The 19,801-nt window shown below is 42.3% G+C and overlaps 1 protein-coding gene across 1 annotated transcript; it reads left to right on the top strand.

Moving 5' to 3' along the window:
- The first annotated feature begins 9,304 nt into the window (after positions 1-9,304).
- Positions 9,305-11,237, top strand: LOC122665569. Its single transcript, XM_043861724.1, has 3 exons — positions 9,305-9,415; positions 10,105-10,261; positions 10,702-11,237. The coding sequence occupies exons 1-3, from the start codon at positions 9,305-9,307 to the stop codon at positions 11,235-11,237; spliced, it is 804 nt and encodes a 267-aa protein (XP_043717659.1).
- Positions 11,238-19,801: the final 8,564 nt, after the last annotated feature.

A 19,801-nucleotide genomic window follows, 5' to 3' on the forward strand; every position in this document is an offset into this window, starting at 1 on the left:
CTGTCTTCCATTTAACAACGTATCAGATTTTTATTCTTTATTTTAGAACCATTAATATTGTATAGTTTGGACCTAACTTTCCGTTATCCTTATTTTCTTGATGCTCTTGATGGGTTTGGACTCATTTGATCCTCTTTCACACTTGCATTGCCTATTGATGTTCATGCACTACTTGAATGATCTATCAATCCGAATAATTTCCTCTCATGATTGTATCTAAAACTTTGGTTTGAATCATTGTAGGGCAAGCCATATTGGTATTAGTTATTGTTATAGCAAACACCAACCAAAAACATGAAAAGAAACAAGAACAGAGCAAGAGGACACAGAGATATAACGTGGTTCACACACCAGTATGGTGTGCTATATCCACGGGCAAAGGTGAAGATGATTCACTATGCAAATCGGAGAAAAATTACAATGGAGATCTCTCAAGAACACCTAAAACGGCGCTGCTGCTCTCTCCCAGAAACCCTAAAATGAAAAACCCCAAATCTTACTCATCTTTACAATAAAGCGGGTAAAGAACATAAATACTCCTCCATCGGATCCGGGTCGATCCATAGGGTCATGTCGAACCGTACCGTAGAAAAAGTTTCATTCAGGTCGCCGCCAAAAATGTCGGAGCGGGTCATTCTTCGAAACGGGTCCAAGAATTCGAGACATACATAACAGTTATTCTCTTTCTTCTTTACAATGGTTACTTAAGATGAAAGTTGAAATGTGTTGACAATCTTTAGATGGATGTTTTCATCTTACATTACCCTCTAAAAATGCTAATCTCTTTTTGAATTGATTTAGATTTTCTTTATATGCTAAAATTTACTCTCTTTTCTTATATATAAATGAAACTGTTGCGGCAGAAAATTGACTTTCCGTAAATATGAACTGCGCTATGTGAGGTACTGTGGAACACAAAGAAGAAGACACCGTGAGAGGTTCAAAGCTGTGTCCGACAAAGACTCTTTGATACTTAAATCAGCTTCCTCGCAACTGAAGGGAATAGCAGAGCAATATCACAAGAGTGTAGAATGTTAATTCTCATACCTTGCCCGGGTGGTTCTATTTATAATGGTTGCCTTGTAACTTGAGTCAGGCGAGAGAGTCCTTCACTGATACGTATTCCTTCCTGAATTAAGGGCTTCCTTTTTGGAGTTGTGATTATTCTTGGAGAGTTGTTTGAGGAAAGCTTCTATATTCTGGGGATCCACTATGATCCCTTCCTTAGTTGGGAGTTGGAAGCATCAAATTCCTTAATTTCCTATTTGGAGTACGTTCCCTGCTTTGGTATTTAGTTCTTGGAAGGTTTTCATATCGGGAAAGTCGGGCTGGAGATTCATTGGATCGTGTTTTCCATTTCACGTATCCACATGTCTCGCTCTAAGTGGTGGAGATATTTTACCCGTAACAGAAACATAGCCTACCATTAAATATGGCCATGAAATTTTTTAGAAGTGGAAAACTATCAAGGTTCCCCAACCAAATTGATCCTGTTCAGACTGGTTTTTACTTTACTAGAAAACTAGCAAGCCAGGGAAGGCTCACTTATTTTGATTGGGTTTCATGCAAACCAGTCAATTTTCTCTGGTTTGGTGGAGTTTAACCTGCTGCCCCTTTCCAGCTTTTAATTAGTTTGATTATGGTTTGCTAATCCAAGATTGTTTCAGCATTTGCTAGCTGGCTGAATTTCAAAACAATGGTTGTTCCTATTTCATTAGCTTTACTTTGTATGGGTTGTTTTGTGGCAATTTATTTTATTTTATTGATTTCTGGTTTATGCCCAATCCTATAAAAACATAAAATAAAAAATAGTCCGATAGTTTGAATGTGAAGGGATGGGGATCCTTTCCACTTTGGGAAATTATATATTAAATGTTCTTGTAAACTATAGATTAGTGTATTAGACAAATTAAGCAACACATCTTCTCAATTCATTCAAAACAACTTTACAGCCATGAATCCATAATGAAATGTCAGTTGTCAATAGAAATGGTATCTTACAGAACCTTGGATCCAAATCCCTACAGTCACCTGTTAAATGCGAACTTCTATATATACAATTACCTTAAGTAGGGTCATTTCTAATGTACTTCATAAAACAAGTACACCTGTTATCAGCAAGAATAAATTAAAGAGAAATGAAATAAAACAAGTGTTTAATGTCTAGACATATCCAGATGAATACAAGAAAACATTAAACTTGGTGGAGGAAACACCAATATAAATAATGACTAAGATGAGAGACTACTATCTCATCTTAACATTATAAGCAATGTTCTAAAACTCGGTCTCGACCAAGTTGAGTTTTCCGAGATCTCGAGATCGCGGCAAGACAGCGTTTTTTTTTTTCCAGAATTATGTTTCGGTGGGTATATGGCCATAGTTGGCTCCGAAACTTTAAGGTAAGCATGTTTCAGGCTTAATAAACGTATTTAAAGGTTCAAATTGAAAAAACAAACACTCAATTTGGTGTTCTGGATAATGCAGCCTATATCGGGGCAGGATCGAATAGGGTAGGGATTGACTAAGCACTCTTCAAGGCGATCTTCAATGCCCCAAAAAAATCCAACTCTTCAAGGCTAGATCCAAAAAAACTCTTCTAGGTTTAAAAAGTATAGAACTCTTCAAGGTTCTAAGTGGGAGATAATCTCTCTTTTTTTTATTCAACTCCAAAAACTGTTTTTATTCATCCTCAACGTGGGCTATTTATCATAGCCATTACTTGATTAAAGTCCCTTAACCCAATCTCAACTCCAAGATCCTATGGTTGAGATTAAATCTAATAACAAAAGAAAACTTACATTCATAGAAATAAATCCTACGCAAACTAAAGAGAGGAATAAATCCTAATAAGTAGGAATTAATTTGTTAATTTAACTCCAATAAAATAGGAAGCACCACTAATGCAGGAATTGCAATTGAGAAGATCCACATCCACACGGTTTAGCCTCTTCACACTCCCACGCATAGTATCTTTCCTAATGAATGAAGTAATTGATGAAGAGTGTCCAGCCCACACTCTACTACTTAATGTGGAACCCTTTAAGTCTAGTCGAGCTGTAACTAAACCAACCGGGTTGGTTCCAGGCGGAATTTAAGTTCCGGACTGAATTTAACTTAAACCATTGACTGAGTTGGGTCTCCACTTGGTCTACTACCAATTTCGGGCCTGCATCACTGGATTTGCACCCTTGGTTGGCAATAAAGGTTGAACCCTTAATGTAATATTGGCTATTCTACATATTGTTTGAATGATATGAGACATAATTGGCAAGTAAAACAAGTAAATTATGCACATAATATTCAATAATTATTTAAGAAATAGTTAAAGACTTAAAGTTTCTACTACAAATCACAAGATACAATTAAGTGTTCACAATGCATATTACATAGACACCCAACCTAAGTACAATGAATAATACATAAGTCAATCATAGACACCTTCTGTTACATCCCCACCCGGATTGGGTAATTAATAATAGTTTCTCTCTCTTATGATGTGTAGATACTGATGTCGTGTATGCTGGTGAGCTGTTTTCAATTGTGGTCAAACCTAGCCACAAGATCATTCACCAGTTCACAGGCCTGCCTGTGGAAGAGAGGTTCCTCAATCGGAAGTGGGGGAGATTTATTGATGGTGATTTCGTCGACCATCCTCCTACAACAAGTCCCTAGAGTGAAGAGTACAGGAAGGCGTTTCCTGTGTTCCCTCACTTAGACACCTCTTTCGGTGATGAGCTTAGCATCGCGGTCAGGAAACTCTTCGAAATCATGAAGGACATGTCATGACGGTTGAGGGGTAAGATATTGCCCTTATAATGTTAGTATACCCTCCCCTTGTTGGCCTTGAAGTGTGGGCCAAAGCCCAATAAATTTCCTTAGGGTTCTATCCTTTACAGTAGCAATGGACACACGAATGGACTCACAAGACTACTTCCGTCCGTGAGTCTGTCCAGACTATTTTAGGCTTTTGGGTGTTTTCCTTGTGTGGTACCCATACCCCGTGCCCTGGGTATCCTACCTAAGCACCTAGACAAGGTGACCCCATCCTTGGTCTCCTTAAATTGTGTGTGTGCTTTATAGGTGGACCCACTTGCCTAAGTTGGCATTTAAATGAGTTTTAACTCTTAAAGCCCCAAGTCAAATAGGCCTTAAGTGGGGGGCTTGGTTATAAGAGCACAGCCCAGCCATTTATGGCTTATTCACTCTCTCTACCTACCCAAAACCGTGGAAGCTTGGAGGGCTTGGGAGGCATTGAAGAAGGAGATTAGAGGGAGTTGTGGAGGTGGAAGCCATTCATTGGTTCATCTTTAAGGTGAATACTCTCCCCTTCTCCCTCTCTCTTCCATTTTAAACTTGGGGATCCCCTTGGGATCGATTCCTAGCTTAGGGTTTCCTCTTGGAGACCCAATACCCCCCTTCAATTCCTAATGTGATACCTATCTATCCTCTCCCTTGTTGCCTTTCATGGCTTTAATGGCATGAGCTGCTGCTCAATGCCTTAAGACCTAAAACCAGGTTTGGGATACCTTGGAGATGGTTCCAATCCCTTGAAGTCCTCTAAGTCCCATGTAGGGCTAGGTGTTTTGGACCCCAACGAAGGAATGGACTCACTTCCCTAACCCTAGGACCCCTATGGTCTCATGGATAGAAGGGCTGGAGATAGGTTTCCTCCCAAATCTCAAAAAGAGATTCGACGGATCCACGAATGGATTCACTATTGTGATTCCGTCCATTGATCCGTCCGGTATATCTTAGCTGAATGCTTGGGACGGAGCCACGAAAGGATTCACTTGGAAACTCTATCCGTAGCTCCGTTCGCTCTTGGGAATGTCTCAGAGTTAGGACGGATGCACGAACAGATTCACTTGGAAGTTTCGCCCGTGAATCCGTTCCATCTATTTTCATTGAATGCTAGGACGGAGCCAGGAACGGACTCACCTAGTTGCCTCCGTAGCTGCGTCCGTTCGTGCTGTCTTGACTTACACTTCAAACTTATTGTTGGGACCCCTCATGGGACCCACCTATACACTTCTAACATGGTTCTTAAGCATCTTCAGACTTCGTAACTTGTACAGGAGTACGTGCACTGAGGCAAATCTTACCAAACACACCGAACAACAAGCAAGCAAACTATGAGTGGGTTTTGGGTGATGTTTGGGCTTGTTATATATATAATTATATAGATCATATAATTGTGCTTATGCTTGCATCCATTCTTAACATGTTTCATCCTTGCATATAAACTATGTTGGATACGAATTGAAGAAATGTGGATCTGTTTACTTTACATTATTGTATCGGGTTACGGTGCTGGGTAAGTCGGTGCCAGAACCCTAAAAATATTTATGAGATTTATTGTTTTCCATCCTGGTCTGTATGCGCCGTGCCGTGCTGGTACCCGGGTACTAGTTGGAATGGGACGTTGATGCACCCGGAATACCTCTAGGGACGATAGGACTTGCATGTAGTATATCTACGGCTAGGATTTCCTTTCCCATGCTACGACCCTTATCAACAAGGGTTTAGGTGTTGGGTGATCGGGGCTCCTTGTTTCCTATGGGGAGAGAGGCCAGGTTAAGGATGACCACTGATCATCACGGTGTGCCACTGGGTAGTCAAATGGCTTCTACCGGAGTAGGCTCTCTGGTGATAACTGAGGTTTCATTATGGCGATAAGTTAAGTGAACCACAGTGTCTCCCAAGTTATCATAGTAGCATATACCCTGACATAGACTATTTGTTAGGTGGAAAATCAATTTAACATTTCATTCATCATGGACTATGTGTGATTGTGTGTTTGTGCATTCACCTTCCCCTCATTGGCTCAGTGGAACTAACCCCCTATATACACACTTTTTTTTTAGATTTTGATGCAGATGGTGGATACCTAGCTGGTCTAGAGGCCCAGCCAGCAGATTATGATAGTATTGGCACGGAGAAACCAGAGGCTGGGTCAGAAGAACATGGTGATAGCTGCCCCTATGATGATTGTGCCTATGGGCCATGATATTGTTGGGGATTGTCCCCTCTTTTGATTCTTTTGGGGCTTTGTGCCCATTATAAACATTGTCTGTAATAACTTATTATTCTTTTGAGTAGTTACGTCATGGTTAGTCAGCAAACAGTGTTAAACTATTATTGTATCACCTAGCCAACTGAACATATAGTAACTGCTATTTATGTCACTTTTCGCTTGTATATACTCTGTTTTGAATGGAATATTCCTTCCCTCCTATAAATTGTAATTATTTATGTTTGTCCTTGGTTGTTGACTATGGATTGGGACACTATGTCATTGATTTTGGTAGAAAATGGGATGACGCGTGTCATCCTAGTCACCCTCTTGACTGTGCTTGGTCCTAAGCTTGGGATGGAGGCATGACAGCGAGGTATCAAAGCGCGATGCTCTGCACCAAACATAGTCCACCAAGGGCTTTTGATTTACTCTACACAATAGGGTCTAAATTAAAAGCTAGGGTGGAATCTGAGAACCATAACAAGATAACAGTGACAATATTAAAGTTAAAGGGCTTATATATATATATATACGTCCAACCATACATCCAGCTGTTCTTGTTTACTCAACCCCCCTGGAGGTGAGCAAACTACTTACAATCTCAAAAGTGAACTCCAAAAAACGCAACTGGGTACCATAATTTCATACTTGAACAAAAAAAAAAAGAGAGATACGACAATGGAAAAAACTAAAATAAAAAAATTGTTCTGCAACAACTACCCAAAACATCTCCAAAGAAAGAAAATCTATCATAACTCTAGCAATCCTGGGGCCTAGTCCCCCATCTCCTCATCGCAATCCCCATCCTCTTTATCGTTGCCTTCGTAGTATAGATAGGCATTGATGTTATGGATGTCCTTCTCTACCCTCTCGAAGCGGCGGTCATATGAAGTAAACTGTCCCTTTAGGCCTACAAATCCCTACACCATGTCTGAGTTGAGCTTGGTCATGTTGGTGTTCAATTGACCAAGGGCATCTAGGACTGCACCCATGTCAAAGGTCCCAGAACTGGAGGCTCTAGTAGAAAACTGCACTGGTGCTCCTTCCTCCTCATCATCATCGCTCTCTTCCTCACCCCCATCTCCCTCTTGGTCAACTGGCTCTCCATCACTGAATTTATCAATCTTGATGCGCATCCGAGCCATGGAATTGCGCCCAAGTGGCTCCTCAAAGCTCTCTGATGGCGGCTCATCCTCCAGGTTGACCTGGAAGTCCTCAAAGATGCGGGTGAGAAATCTCCCATAGGTCAGGGTTTTCTTCTTCCTGGACTTGAACAGAACTTGCTCCATGTATCTGATAATGATATAGGACAGACACACCTACATGCCCTGATGCAGGTAATAACCTAGGGCTACAGCCATGAGTGAGGGCTCGGTGTTGTGACCCTTGATGGGAACAAGGTTGGTCTTGGACAGCATAGTCAAGACCCTCTGCGACCTACCAAACTTTGTCAGATTCATCCAGTGCTTGTACTTCTGATTGGTCACGGTGGAATAAAGATGTCGGTACTCTGTCTTGGACACATAGGAGAGTGGATCCCTCCCTGATGGGTGGTAGACATGATCTCCAACAGAGCTTATTCCTAATATGTCCCCTAGGTCCACTTCATTCAAAGAAATTTCCACTCCCTTCACAAAGGAGTGAAGCCTCAGCCTCGCCCCATCCTCCTGAGTAACTAACAGATTAGAGTGATCAACCTGTGATAGTAGAACTTGGGTGGAGATAACATGCTGAACCACCCCAATCAGTCGAACCTCTCCCCTACCTTTAAGGCAACCAACTCATCTGGGATGGCTTCCCTTCCCACTAGAATCTTCCTATCATGAAACTTCTCTGTATATAGCCTCTCTACCTCAGCAGACACAAACAAACTAGCATCATAACATGCTGGTGCTACTGCTGCTGCAGGAGCCCTGCTTCCTTTTGTTTTGGGAGCCATTCCACTCTATTTACCTACACACATACAATAAAAAGATAATATGTGAGCTTGGTCACTCCAACTCCAACAAGAATATAAAGAATATATGTAAGATACAGCAATTAAGTAATCCATATTCATTTGGAAAATTAGAAAAGAATTGTTAGGGAATGTAATTCCCTTGAACTTGGGTTTAAGAAAAGAAACCCCAATAAACCCTCCATAAAATCAAACACAACAATAAAGATCAAATACAAATCATACAAATAATATGCTTGTAGGGGTAATTAAAAAGGGGAATAATACATCCAAAGCATAACACAAATCCCTTCTCAAAATAGTAAGAATTTGGGAGTTTTCTCCTAACTCCCATTGAGACATTGACAACAATACCAAACAAGTGAGAATACATCTAAATTCCAATAGATTCATGAAATGTATGGACCAATTAGAATCTATCCCTAGTACAAAGTGGATTTGCCCAAAAATAGTTAGAGTTTTTCGGTTTTGGGAAGAGCCTAACCAACCCTTGCCCTAATCGATTGATGTAGGGATGGATAGGAGTGTCCATAAGTGGATTGGAAGCAATAGAATCAAGGAAAAACATTATTCCATTACTCCTCATGCAATTTGATACAACACAAAGGAAAAGAGAAGAGAAACCAACAAAAACCCTAGAAAAAGTCTAAGAACAAACCCTAGGAAACCGAAAATGGAGAGAAGACCACATACCTTGAAGTAGGAAGCTTGAATCTTGGGGTAGAAGGGTTCAAATCCACTATTTGAGAGAGTAGAAATCTCGAACGGATGAAGGTTAGGGCTCGCCTCCGTTCTCTTCTAATAAGTCAAAATGAGTTTGAAACGCGCGGATTGTATTCTTATCAAAAATTTTTGAATAGATGCACAAACAGATCCACTATCGTGATTCCGTCCGTGAATCCGTTGAGCGTAAAAACTTTAGTTTTCGTCCTTTGAACTGCACGGAACAATGAACAGAACCATGACCATGGATCCATCCATAGTTTCGTACAGCTTGGTCTTTTGGCCAAAATGGGCACCCTGAGAACGGATGCACGAACGGATTCATGTTCCACATCCGTCCGTAAGTCCGTCCAGCCTATTTCGGCGATGGAGTCATGAACGGAGTCAGAGGACTAATTCCGTCCGTGAATCCGTCCACATTCTAAAGGGCTATTGGCCTACATTTTTGGCTCAGCCTTACTTTTAGGGCCTTAGTTTCTCTTGTGTGTTGCTACACACCTTCTTATGTGAAAATTTTTACTTGTCCCCTTGAGGCACCTAGCATTTGCTACCCCATGTCCTTATGTTAACCTATGAAGCATCTTATCTCTGTCAAGTGCTGAATCATGGTCAACACCCACAACCAAAATCATTCCCCTCCTAGGGATGATGCTGGTGACATCTCTGAAGAAGGTTTGCCTGTACTGCCTCCAGTTAACACTAATGCAGATGTTGCCGTACTCTTAGGGAGCATTTTGCGAGATATGCAACGGGAACATCGAGAGTCACAAGATGAGCAGCGCACTTTCATGTAGACTGTGACTACTCAGCTCTAAAATGTTGCATGGGAAGGACAACGAGTACCACCCCCAGTGCGCGTAGTCCCTATTCCCGCAGTTGCTGCTACACCTATCATTCCTCCCCTGGTTGCAACTACAGTTGAAGTCCCTGCAGTATAAGTAGTGCAAAATCCACATCCTCCAGCTCCGGCTATCCTACCGATCTAAAATGTGGTGCCAGAGTGGGCTGATGCCTCTAAGCTTTCAAAAAAGTTCCAGAAGCATCATTCTCCTACTTTCTACAAGCTGATTCACGACTCTATGTTTCCAGCTACCTGGATAAGGGATCTGGAGAAGATCTTTGAAGTACTGACGTGTAATGACATTGAGAAGATTCAATGTGCCACTTTCCAACTCTGAGGTGACGTTGATGTGCGGTGGCGTTCCTTAAAGGAGCATTTCTGGGCCAAATACCCAAATGCAACTTAGGCTCAGTTGACAGAAGCTTTTCTCGAGAATTACTTTCCAAGAACTTTCGGGAGAAAAAGAAAATTGAATCCATGAGCCTCAGCCAAGGATCCAAATCGGTCCTTAAATACCAACAGGCCTTTGAGGAGTATTTCTATTTTGCTCTGGCACATTTGAAGGTTGAGAAAGTTAAGGCAAGAAGGTTTGAAAGAGGGCTGAGAGCCAACTTGAGTACATCTGTGGTGCCGCACAAGTACCCTACCTATGCGAAAGTGGTTCAGGCTGCTAAAATGATTGAAGATCAGCAGAAAGAGAACTACAACGCCATACAAGCTGGCAAGAGGCCAATGTCATCTTATGACTCTAGGGGACCTAATAAGTTCCAGAGAGAGGGGCCTACACGACTGCAACTCCAATTCAGTCCCGTAGACCTGATGTGGCCCAGGGACCTAAAGCTACATCGGCTCGGCTCCTTATTATGGGACCTAGACTCTTGTATGTTACAACTGCAAAGAGTCTGGTCATATGCTCAAGGATTGCCCACATCCGCGATAGGCAGGCTTGTGGCCAACTGTGACTTCCAAGGCACCCCAAACAAAGGCAGCAGGTCGCTCACTTCTCCCTCCTCCAGCAAGCAGAACTCAAGGGCGAGTATATTCTGTCACTCATGAAGAAGCCCAGTCTAACCCTGGTGTCATCACATGTATTGTACTCAACTACTTAAATGAAATTCTTTATGTTGAGTTTATCATGTTTGTCTGTTCGGTGTTTGTCAGGCATGATTTCTGTGTGCTCCCTACCTGCGTATGTGTTGTTTGACTCAGGAGCGTCGCACTCCTTTGTATCACCTTCATTTGTCGAGAAACTACCTATTAAACTGGCAAGTATGGAAGAGAAGCTGATAGTTTGTACACCGACTAGAAGTAAGGTCGGGCTTGACCAAGCCTTCAACTCTTGCCCTGTAAGAGTAAGCGACCATGGGCTGGAGGCTAGTGTGATAATTTTAGATAAGAAGGACTTCGATATCATTCTGGGAATGGATTTATTGTCCACTCACAGAGCCAACCTGATCTACGTAGAGAGGAAAATACTCTTCAAGTCAGAGGAAGGCAAGGAATTTGTGTTCAAGGGCAACAAAAGTAAAAAGCCTAGGAAAACAATCATTTTGGCTCTCCAAGTTCAGAAGTTGTTAGTGGAAGGTTGTCAATGTTACTTAGCCTCCGTGCTAGACACTGAAGCTAAGATTACACCTATGGAAGAGATAACTGTGGCAAGAGATTTCCCCGACGTCTTTCCAGAAGACCTCACATAGTTACCACTGGACCGGGAGACAGGGTTTATGATTGACCTAGTGCCTGGTGCTGCTCCAGTATCTAAGGCCCCGTACAGAATGGCCCCATCAAAATTGAAGGAACTTCAAGAGCAACTCAATGATCTATTGAAGAAGGGCTTCATCAGGCCAAGTGTTTTCCCGTGGGGCGCACCTATATTGTTTGTAAAGAAGGACGGTAGTATGCGTATGTGCATTGATTACCATGAACTCAACAAACTTATGATCAAGAATCGCTACCCGTTGCCTAGAATCGATGATTTATTCGATCAATTGCAAGGTGCAAGGGTGTTCTCAAAGATCGACCTCCGCTCAGGGTATCATCAGTTAAAGATCAGAGGTAGTGACATCAGCAAGACAGCGTTCAGATCGCGATATGGACACTACGAGTTTCTGGTTATGTCCTTCGGACTGACCAATGCCCCCGATAGCTTTTATGGAATTAATGAACAGGGAGTTTCACGATGTGCTGGATAAGTACGTTATCCTATTTATTGATGACATTCTGGTCTACTTCAAGAACGAAGAAGAGCATGCTGACCACCTTCGTTTCATGCTACATCGCTTGAGAGAAAAGCAATTGTATGCTAAGTTCAGCAAGTGCGAGTTCTGGTTGCAACAAGTGGCTTTCTTAGGTCATCTGGTTTTTGCCAAGGGTATTGAAGTCGACCCCGAAAAGGTAAAGTCTGTAGTTGACTGGGAGACACCCAAGAATGTAGCAGATATTCGCAGCTTCCTCGATCTAGTCGGCCATTATAGGAGATTTATTGAGAATTTTTCAAAGATCTCCGCTCCTATGACTCGACTGACCCGAAAGGGAGTGAAGTTTGAGTGGTCAGACGACTACGAGAGGAACTTTCAGGAATTGAAGCAGCAACTAATTTTGGCTCCAGTACTTACCATTCCAAATGGTACTGGAGGGATGGTAGTTTATTGTGATGCCTCAAAGATGGTTCTCGACTGTGTCTTAATGCAGAATGAAAAAGTGGTAGCCTATGCTTCACGTCAGCTGAAGGATTATGAAAGGAATTAACTAACTCATGACTTAGAGTTGGCGGCTGTGGTCTTCACTCTGAAGATCTGGAGACCTGTATGGAGAAAAGAGTGAGATCTACAGCGACCATAAAAGCCTTAAATATTTCTTTACCCCGAAAGAACTTAACATGAGACAGATGCGATAGTTGGAGCTCATGAAGGACTATGATTGCACCATCCATTACCATCTTGGTAAGGCATACGTTGTGGCGAATGCCCTTAGTCGGAAGTCCCAGACCTTATCCATCGCATCCTTTGCTGTCAGTAAAGAACTTATTGAAGAAGTTAGAAGGATAGATTTGGAGTTACTGGCAGAGGGTGTTACTCTATCTTTAGCAGCCTTAGTGGTGCAGTCAACCTTGGTGGAAAAGATTCAGTCTGCTCAGGCCTAGATGAATGTTTCTAAGAGATCATTGAAGCCATCCAGGGTGACACACAGTGAGATCTGGATTTCACATTGACAAAGAGCAGCATTCTCATGTTTAGGGATCGTCTATGTGTTCCTAAGGAGGATCAATTGAGGAAGGAAGTGTTGTCAGAAGCACATGATTTTTCGTATTCGATTCACCCAGGTAGTACTAAGATGTACAAGGACCTAAAGGGACATTACTAGTGGAGTGGAATGAAGAGGGATGTAGCTGAATTTGTGGCCAGGTGTCTCACTTATCAGCAAGTGAAGGCAGATAGATAGTGGCCCCATGGCCTTTTACAATCTTTGCCTGTGCCAGAATGGAAGTGGGAACATGTCACCATGGACTTCATCACTGGACTGCCTCGCACGCCCGGAGGTGTTGATGCTCTATGGGATATTGTGGATAGATTGATGAAGACTTTTCATCCCAATCATGGTCACCTATTCTATGGATAAGCTAGCCTGCTTGTACATTGATAACGTGGTTCGCCTGCACGGAGTTCCACTTAGCATTATCTCAGATCGGGACCCCAGGTTCACATCCAAGTTTTGAGGTAGATTTCAGAGAGCTATGGGCATCTTATTGAGTTTTAGCACTGCCTTCCACCCCCAAACTGACGGACAGTCGGAGAGGACTATATAGACATTGGAAAATATGCTCCGAGCATGTGTCATAGATATGCAGGGCAACTAGGATGAGCACATCTCGCTTATCAAATTTGCCTACAATAATAGTTACCAAGTTACTATTGGGATTAGGGGTGTCAATAAAGCCCGCTCGGCCCGAACCTGCCCTGAGCCTGGCCCAAACCCGACCCTGCTTTTTCAGCCCAAAGGGCGAGTTAGGGTTTAGAAATAGCTTGACCCTAGCAGGGTCAGGTCGGGATCGGGTTTAGGCCTCGGGTTGAGCCTGGCCGGGCCCTGCCCGACCCTTAATTGTTTATAAGTATATATATATATATATATATATATATATATATATATATATATATATATATATATATATACTGTTATATATACAATATATAGATATATAGATATTTATATATATTATATTCTTCTTTATCCTAACAAAAAATAATAAAAAAATACTCAAAATCCTCAAAACCTAAAAGCGATTCACATTTCACTCACCCCATCGTTTTCCCTTCTCTTTCCCTTCTCTTTCCCTTCATGCGCCATCTCCAAACCCCATCTCTTTCCCTCTGCGATGTCTGGATTAGCCTCATCTATCGTTCTCGTTTGGGCATTGGAGGAGAAGGCTGACGAGGAGTCTCCAAACCCCATCTCTTTCCTTTTGCGATGTTTGGATTAGCCTCATTTATCGTTATCATTTGGACTTTGGAGGAGAAGGTTGATGAGGAGAACTGCAAGGCGAGTTTCGACCAATTAGGTATGTCTCATGTCTGATTGTTCTTCTTCTTCCGTATCTCTCTCTTGGTTCTGTCTCTCGCTCTCTTCTCTTTGCTCTTTCTCCTTCTTCTTTTTTTCTTTTCATTGGGTTGAACCCTAGAAGGAGTTAATCGAAGTTTTAGAGGAAAAAAAAGGGGTGGTGGGCGTTTTTGTTGGGAATCGACAGTGGTTTTTTTTTTTTTTTAAGTCAAATGGGTGGGGTGATTTTCAGTGAAAATTGAAGAGGTTATATGGTTTGGGGTCAAGTAATTGGATGGGAATGAGAGTCGAAGGGAGGAGTGTTTTGCTGTGGAAGTCCAAGGTTTTTGTTTGCTTGTTTGTTTGTTCGTTGTTATAGGCTTACATCAGGGGGTAATAAAAGGAGAATAGGTTGTTACTGTTGGAATCGGAAGGGGGGTTGGGGAGATGGGGCTGTTGTAGATAATTTTTTTTACAGCTCTCTATGGCAGAGGGCAAAGGCATGGACGACAAAATTGGGTGTAGAATGTAAAACAGATATCTCTTGAACTTTTGAATTAATGGATGGAAACAGTTACATACCCAAATCCATGTCTTTTCTTAGATAATTTTTTTTCTTAAATTTATTTTGGATTATTGATGCTTCCCCTGTTTTTTGTCAGCTTAATGCGACACTAAATAATGATATGATGTAGTATGAATCCTGCTTTCATAAGATTTCAAGAGAGGTGGATTGGAGTGGGTCTTAACCTTTGGTATCTTCGGCATGAACTACTCAGACTCTATACTCCGAATTTTTTATATTTGTATAAGATGTTATATTGGTTAAGGCTTTAATGATCTTAATTTAAGTATTGTGAGCTTATTGCCCTGTTTCTTTCTCTTACTTGGCTTTTTGATCGGTCATGGTGTTTGAACGTAACATGATTGGTGCCTTATCGAGATTGACCATAGGACAATCTAACGAGATTCATTGAGTGCACTGTTTATAAGCTGTTCATTTTTACTACTTCAAATTAATTTAAAATATTTTACTTGCAATGCTGACAAATCCTAGAAAATTACAATCTGATCAAATTTGACATAGTAAAAATTACAGGCATAAGAAAAACCATTTCCCAAAAAAAATAAATAAATAAATAAAGTCAAGGTCAGGGTCAATCAGGGCCAACCCGACCCTATCAGGGTCGGGTCAGGCAGGGCCGGTTAGGGAAAACCCTGGCAGGGTCGGGTCAGGGTTGAGGGTTTCTTGGCCCTGCCAGGGTTGGGTCAAGGTCAGGGTTTAGGTTAAGGCCTCTAGGGTCAGGGTCAGGGTTTAGGCAGGCTTGGACCAACCTGACCCATTGACACCCCTAATCGAGATGGCACCATTTGAAGCTTAGTAGGGGAAGAAGTGTCAAACTCCATTGTACTGGGACGAAGTAGGTGAGCGGCGTATCCTTGGGTCGGAGTTGATCCAAGCAACTTGTGAGAAGGTGGACTTGATCCGTGAACGAATCAAGGCCACTCAGTCTAGGCAGAAGGGCTATGCAGACCAAAGACGGAAGGATCTAGAGTTCTCTCTTGGTGATAAGGTATTCCTCAAGGTGTCACACACAAAGGGCATGATGCGGTTCAGTAAGAAGGGCAAGTTGAGCCTAAAATATATTGGGGCCTACGAAATTCTTACGAAGATTGGACAAGTGGCTTATCGATTAGCACTCCCACCATCTTTGGATGGCATGCACGATGTCTTCCACGTGTCCATGTTATGGAAGTACGTGCATGACCCAAGTCATGTTCTATCTCAAGAACCACCAGAGCTAGGGCAGATATGTCTTATAAGGAACAGCCCGAGAAGATCCTGGACAACAAAGTGGTAAATCTCCGTAATAGACCTATTCACTATGTGAAAGTGAAGGGGTGCAACCACCCAGAAGAAGAAGCGTCCTGGCAAGCCGAGGTGGAGATGCGAGCGAAGTACCCTTCCCTTGGATTCTTACAAGGTATGCCAAATTTTAAGGATGAAATTTTTGTAAGGTGGGTAGGATGTTACATCCACACTAGATTGGCTAATTAATAATAGTTTCTCTCTCGTATGACGTATAGAAATTGTTGTTGTATACGCTGGTGAGCTATTTTCACTTATGGTCAAACTTAGCCATAAGATCATTCACCAGTTCACAGGCCTGCCTATGGAAGAGAGGTTCCTCAACCAGAAGTGGGGGAGATTTATTGATGGTGATTTCGTCGACCATCCTCCTAGCACAAGTCCTCGGAGTGAAGAGTACCAGAAGGCATTTCTTGTGTCCCCACACTTAGACACCTCTTTCAACGATGAGCTTAGCATCACGGTCGAGAAACTCTTCGAAACAACGAAGGACACGTCATGACGGTCGAGGGGTAAGATACTGCCCTTATGAATGTTAGTATACCCTCCCCTTATTGACCTTGAAGTGTGGGCCAAAGCCTAATAAATTTCCTTAGGGTTCTGCCCTTTACAGCAGCAATGGATGCATGAACGGACTCACAAGACTGCTTCCGTACATACTGTTCTAGGCTTTTAGGTTTTTTCCTTATGTGGTACCCACACCCTATGCCCCGAGCATCCTACCTAAGCACCTAGACAAGGTGGACCCCACCCTTGGTCTCCTTGAATTGTGTGTGTGCTATACAGGTGGATCCACTTACCTAAGTTGGCATTTAAATGAGTTTTAACTCTTAAAGCCCCAAGTCAAACAGGCCCTAAGTGGGGGGCTTGGTTATAAGAGCACAACCCAGCCATTTATGGCTTATTCACTCTCTCTACCTACCCAAAACCATGGAAGCTTGGAGAGCTTGGGAGGCATTAAAGAAGGAGATTGGAGTGAGCTGTGGAGGTGGAAGCCATTCATTGGCTCATCTTTAAGGTGAATACTCTCCCCTTCTCCCTCTCTCTTCCATTTTAAACTTGAGGTTCCCCTTGGAATCGATTCCCAGCTTAGGGTTTCCTCTTGGAGACCCCCCCTTCAATTCCTAATGTGAGACCTATCTATCCTCTCCCTTGATGCCTTTCATGGCTTTAATGGCATGAGATGCTGCTCAATGCTTTAAGACCTAAAACCAAGTTTGGGAAACCTTGGAGATGGTTCCAATCCCTTAATGTCCTCTAAGTCCCATGTAGGGCTAGGTGTTTTGGACCCCAATGAAGGAATGGACTCACCTCCCTAACCCTAGGACCCCTATGGTCTCATGGATGGAAGGCTGGAGAGATAGGTTTCCTCCCAAATCTCAAAAAGAGATTCAACGGATCCACTATCGTGATTCCGTCCATTGATTCGTTCGGTATATCTTAGCTGAATGCTAAGGATGGAGCCACGAACGGATTCACTTGGAAGCTCCGTCCGTAGCTCCGTTTGCTCTCGGGAATGTCTCAGAGTTGGGACAGATGCATGAACGGATTTACTTGGAAGTTTCGTCCATGAATCTGTTCCATCTATTTTTATTGAACGCTTGAACGGAGCCAGGAATGGACTCACCTGGTTGCCTCCGTCCCTGCATCCGTCCGTGCTGTCTTGACTTAAACTTCAAACTAATTGTTGGGACCCCTCATGGGACCCACCTATACACTTCTAACACTGTTCTCACGCATCCTCAGACTTCGTAACTTATATGGGAGTGCGTGCACCAAGGCAAATCTTATCAAACACACCGAACAACAAGCAAGTAAACTATGAGTGGATTTGGGTGATGTTTGGGCTTGTTATATACATAATTATATAGATCATATAATTGGGCTTATGCTTGCATCCAATCTTAACATGTTGCATCCTTGCATATAAACTATGTTGGATATGAATTGATGAAATGTGGATCTGTATACTTTACATTATTGTATCGGGTTATGGTACAGGGGAAGCCTGTGCCCCAGAAAATGTTTATGAGATTTATTGTTTGCCATCTTGGTCTATATATGCCGTGTCACGCTGGTACCCGGGTACTAGATGGAATGGGACATTGATGCACCCGAAATACCTCTCGGGACGATAGGACTTGCATGTAGTATATCTGCGGCTAGGATTTCCTTTCCCATGCTACGACCCTTACCAACAGGGATTTAGGTGTTAGGTGATCGAGGCTCCTTGTTGCCTGTGGGGGAGAGAGGCCAGGTCAGGGATAACCACTGATCATCGGGGTCTGCCACTGGGTGGTTAGATGGCTTCTACCAGCGTAGGCTCCCTGGTGATAACTGAGATTTCATTGTGGCGATAAGTTAAGTGACCCACAGTGTCTCCCTAGTTATCATAGTAGCATATACCCTGACTTAGATTGTTTATTAGGTGGAAAATCTATATAACATTTCATTCATCATGGACTATGTGTGATTGTGTGTTTGTGCATTCCCCTTCCCCTCACTAGATCAGTGGAGCTAACCCCCTGTGTACACATTTTTTTAAAGATTTTGATGTAGATGGTGGATACCTGGCTGGTCTAGAGGCCCAGCCAGCAAATTACGATAGTATTGGCGCAGAGGAACCTGAGGCTGTGTCAGAAGAACACAACGACGGCTGCCCCTGTGATGATTATGCCTACAAGCCATGATATTGTTGAAGATTGTCCCCTCTTTTGATTCTTTTGGGGCTTTGTGCCCATTATGAACATTGTCTGTAATAACTTATTATTCTTTTGAGTAGTTACATCATGGTCAGTCGGCAAATAGTGTTAGACTATTAGGGTATCACCTAGCCAGCTGAACATATAGTAACTGCTATTTATTAGGGGTGTCAATGGGTCAGGTTGGGCTGAGCCTGCCTAAACCCTGACCCTGACCCTAGAGGCCTTAACCTAAACCCTGACCCTGACCCAACCCTGGCAGGGCCAAGAAACCCTCAACCCTGACCCGACCATGCCAGTGTTTTTCCTAACCCGGCCTGACCAGACCCGACCCTGATAGGGTCGGGCAGGGTCGGGTTGGCCCTGATTAACCCTGTCCCTGAACTGACCTTGACTTTAATTTATTTTTTTTTTTAAAATGGTTGTTATGCCTGTAATTTTTACTATGCCAAAGTTGATCAGATTGTAAGTTTTTAAAATTGTCAGCATTGCGATTGTCATATTCCACCTCTTGCAAGTAAAATATTTTAACTTAAATTAAAGCAGTAAAAATGAACAGCTTATAAACAATGCACTCAATGAATGTCATTAGCTTGAGATCTGAAATTTCTCCTAATTTCTCCCCATTCTGCTCTCCTTTCTAAGCTTAATTATGTACAAATGCAACAGGGAAAGAAAAAACGTGAAAGTCAAAAGTTGGAAGATAGATTGCAAGAAGAAAAATAACAGCAGTACTACAAGTCCTCAGTAATAAAATCAAACATGTTCAAACCATCACACTAACCCAAAGGTCGGATTACTAAAAGCCACACAAAAAAGTATTCAATAATCCAAAATAAATTTAAGAAAAAAAATTATCGAAGAAAAGACATGGATTTGGGTATGTATCTGTTTCCATCCATTAATTCAAAAGTTCAAGAGATCTCTGTTTTACAGTTTTGTCATCCATGTTTTTTTTTTTTTTTTTTTTTTTTTTTTTTGGGGGTGAAATGAGATATCTTGCTTTGGAGAAGACAGATTACAGTGTGAACCGTAATACATCCATAGATTGAGGATGAATTGATTCCGATCAAGATTCACCAGACCTGAAATGAAAGGGGAACTTCCGATTACAACACCGAAGAACCAAATGTCAGCACACCAGTTTTCACTCTTC

This window comes from Telopea speciosissima, chromosome 6 (genome assembly GCF_018873765.1).
Source record: "Telopea speciosissima isolate NSW1024214 ecotype Mountain lineage chromosome 6, Tspe_v1, whole genome shotgun sequence".
Classification (NCBI taxonomy): Eukaryota; Viridiplantae; Streptophyta; class Magnoliopsida; order Proteales; family Proteaceae; genus Telopea; species Telopea speciosissima.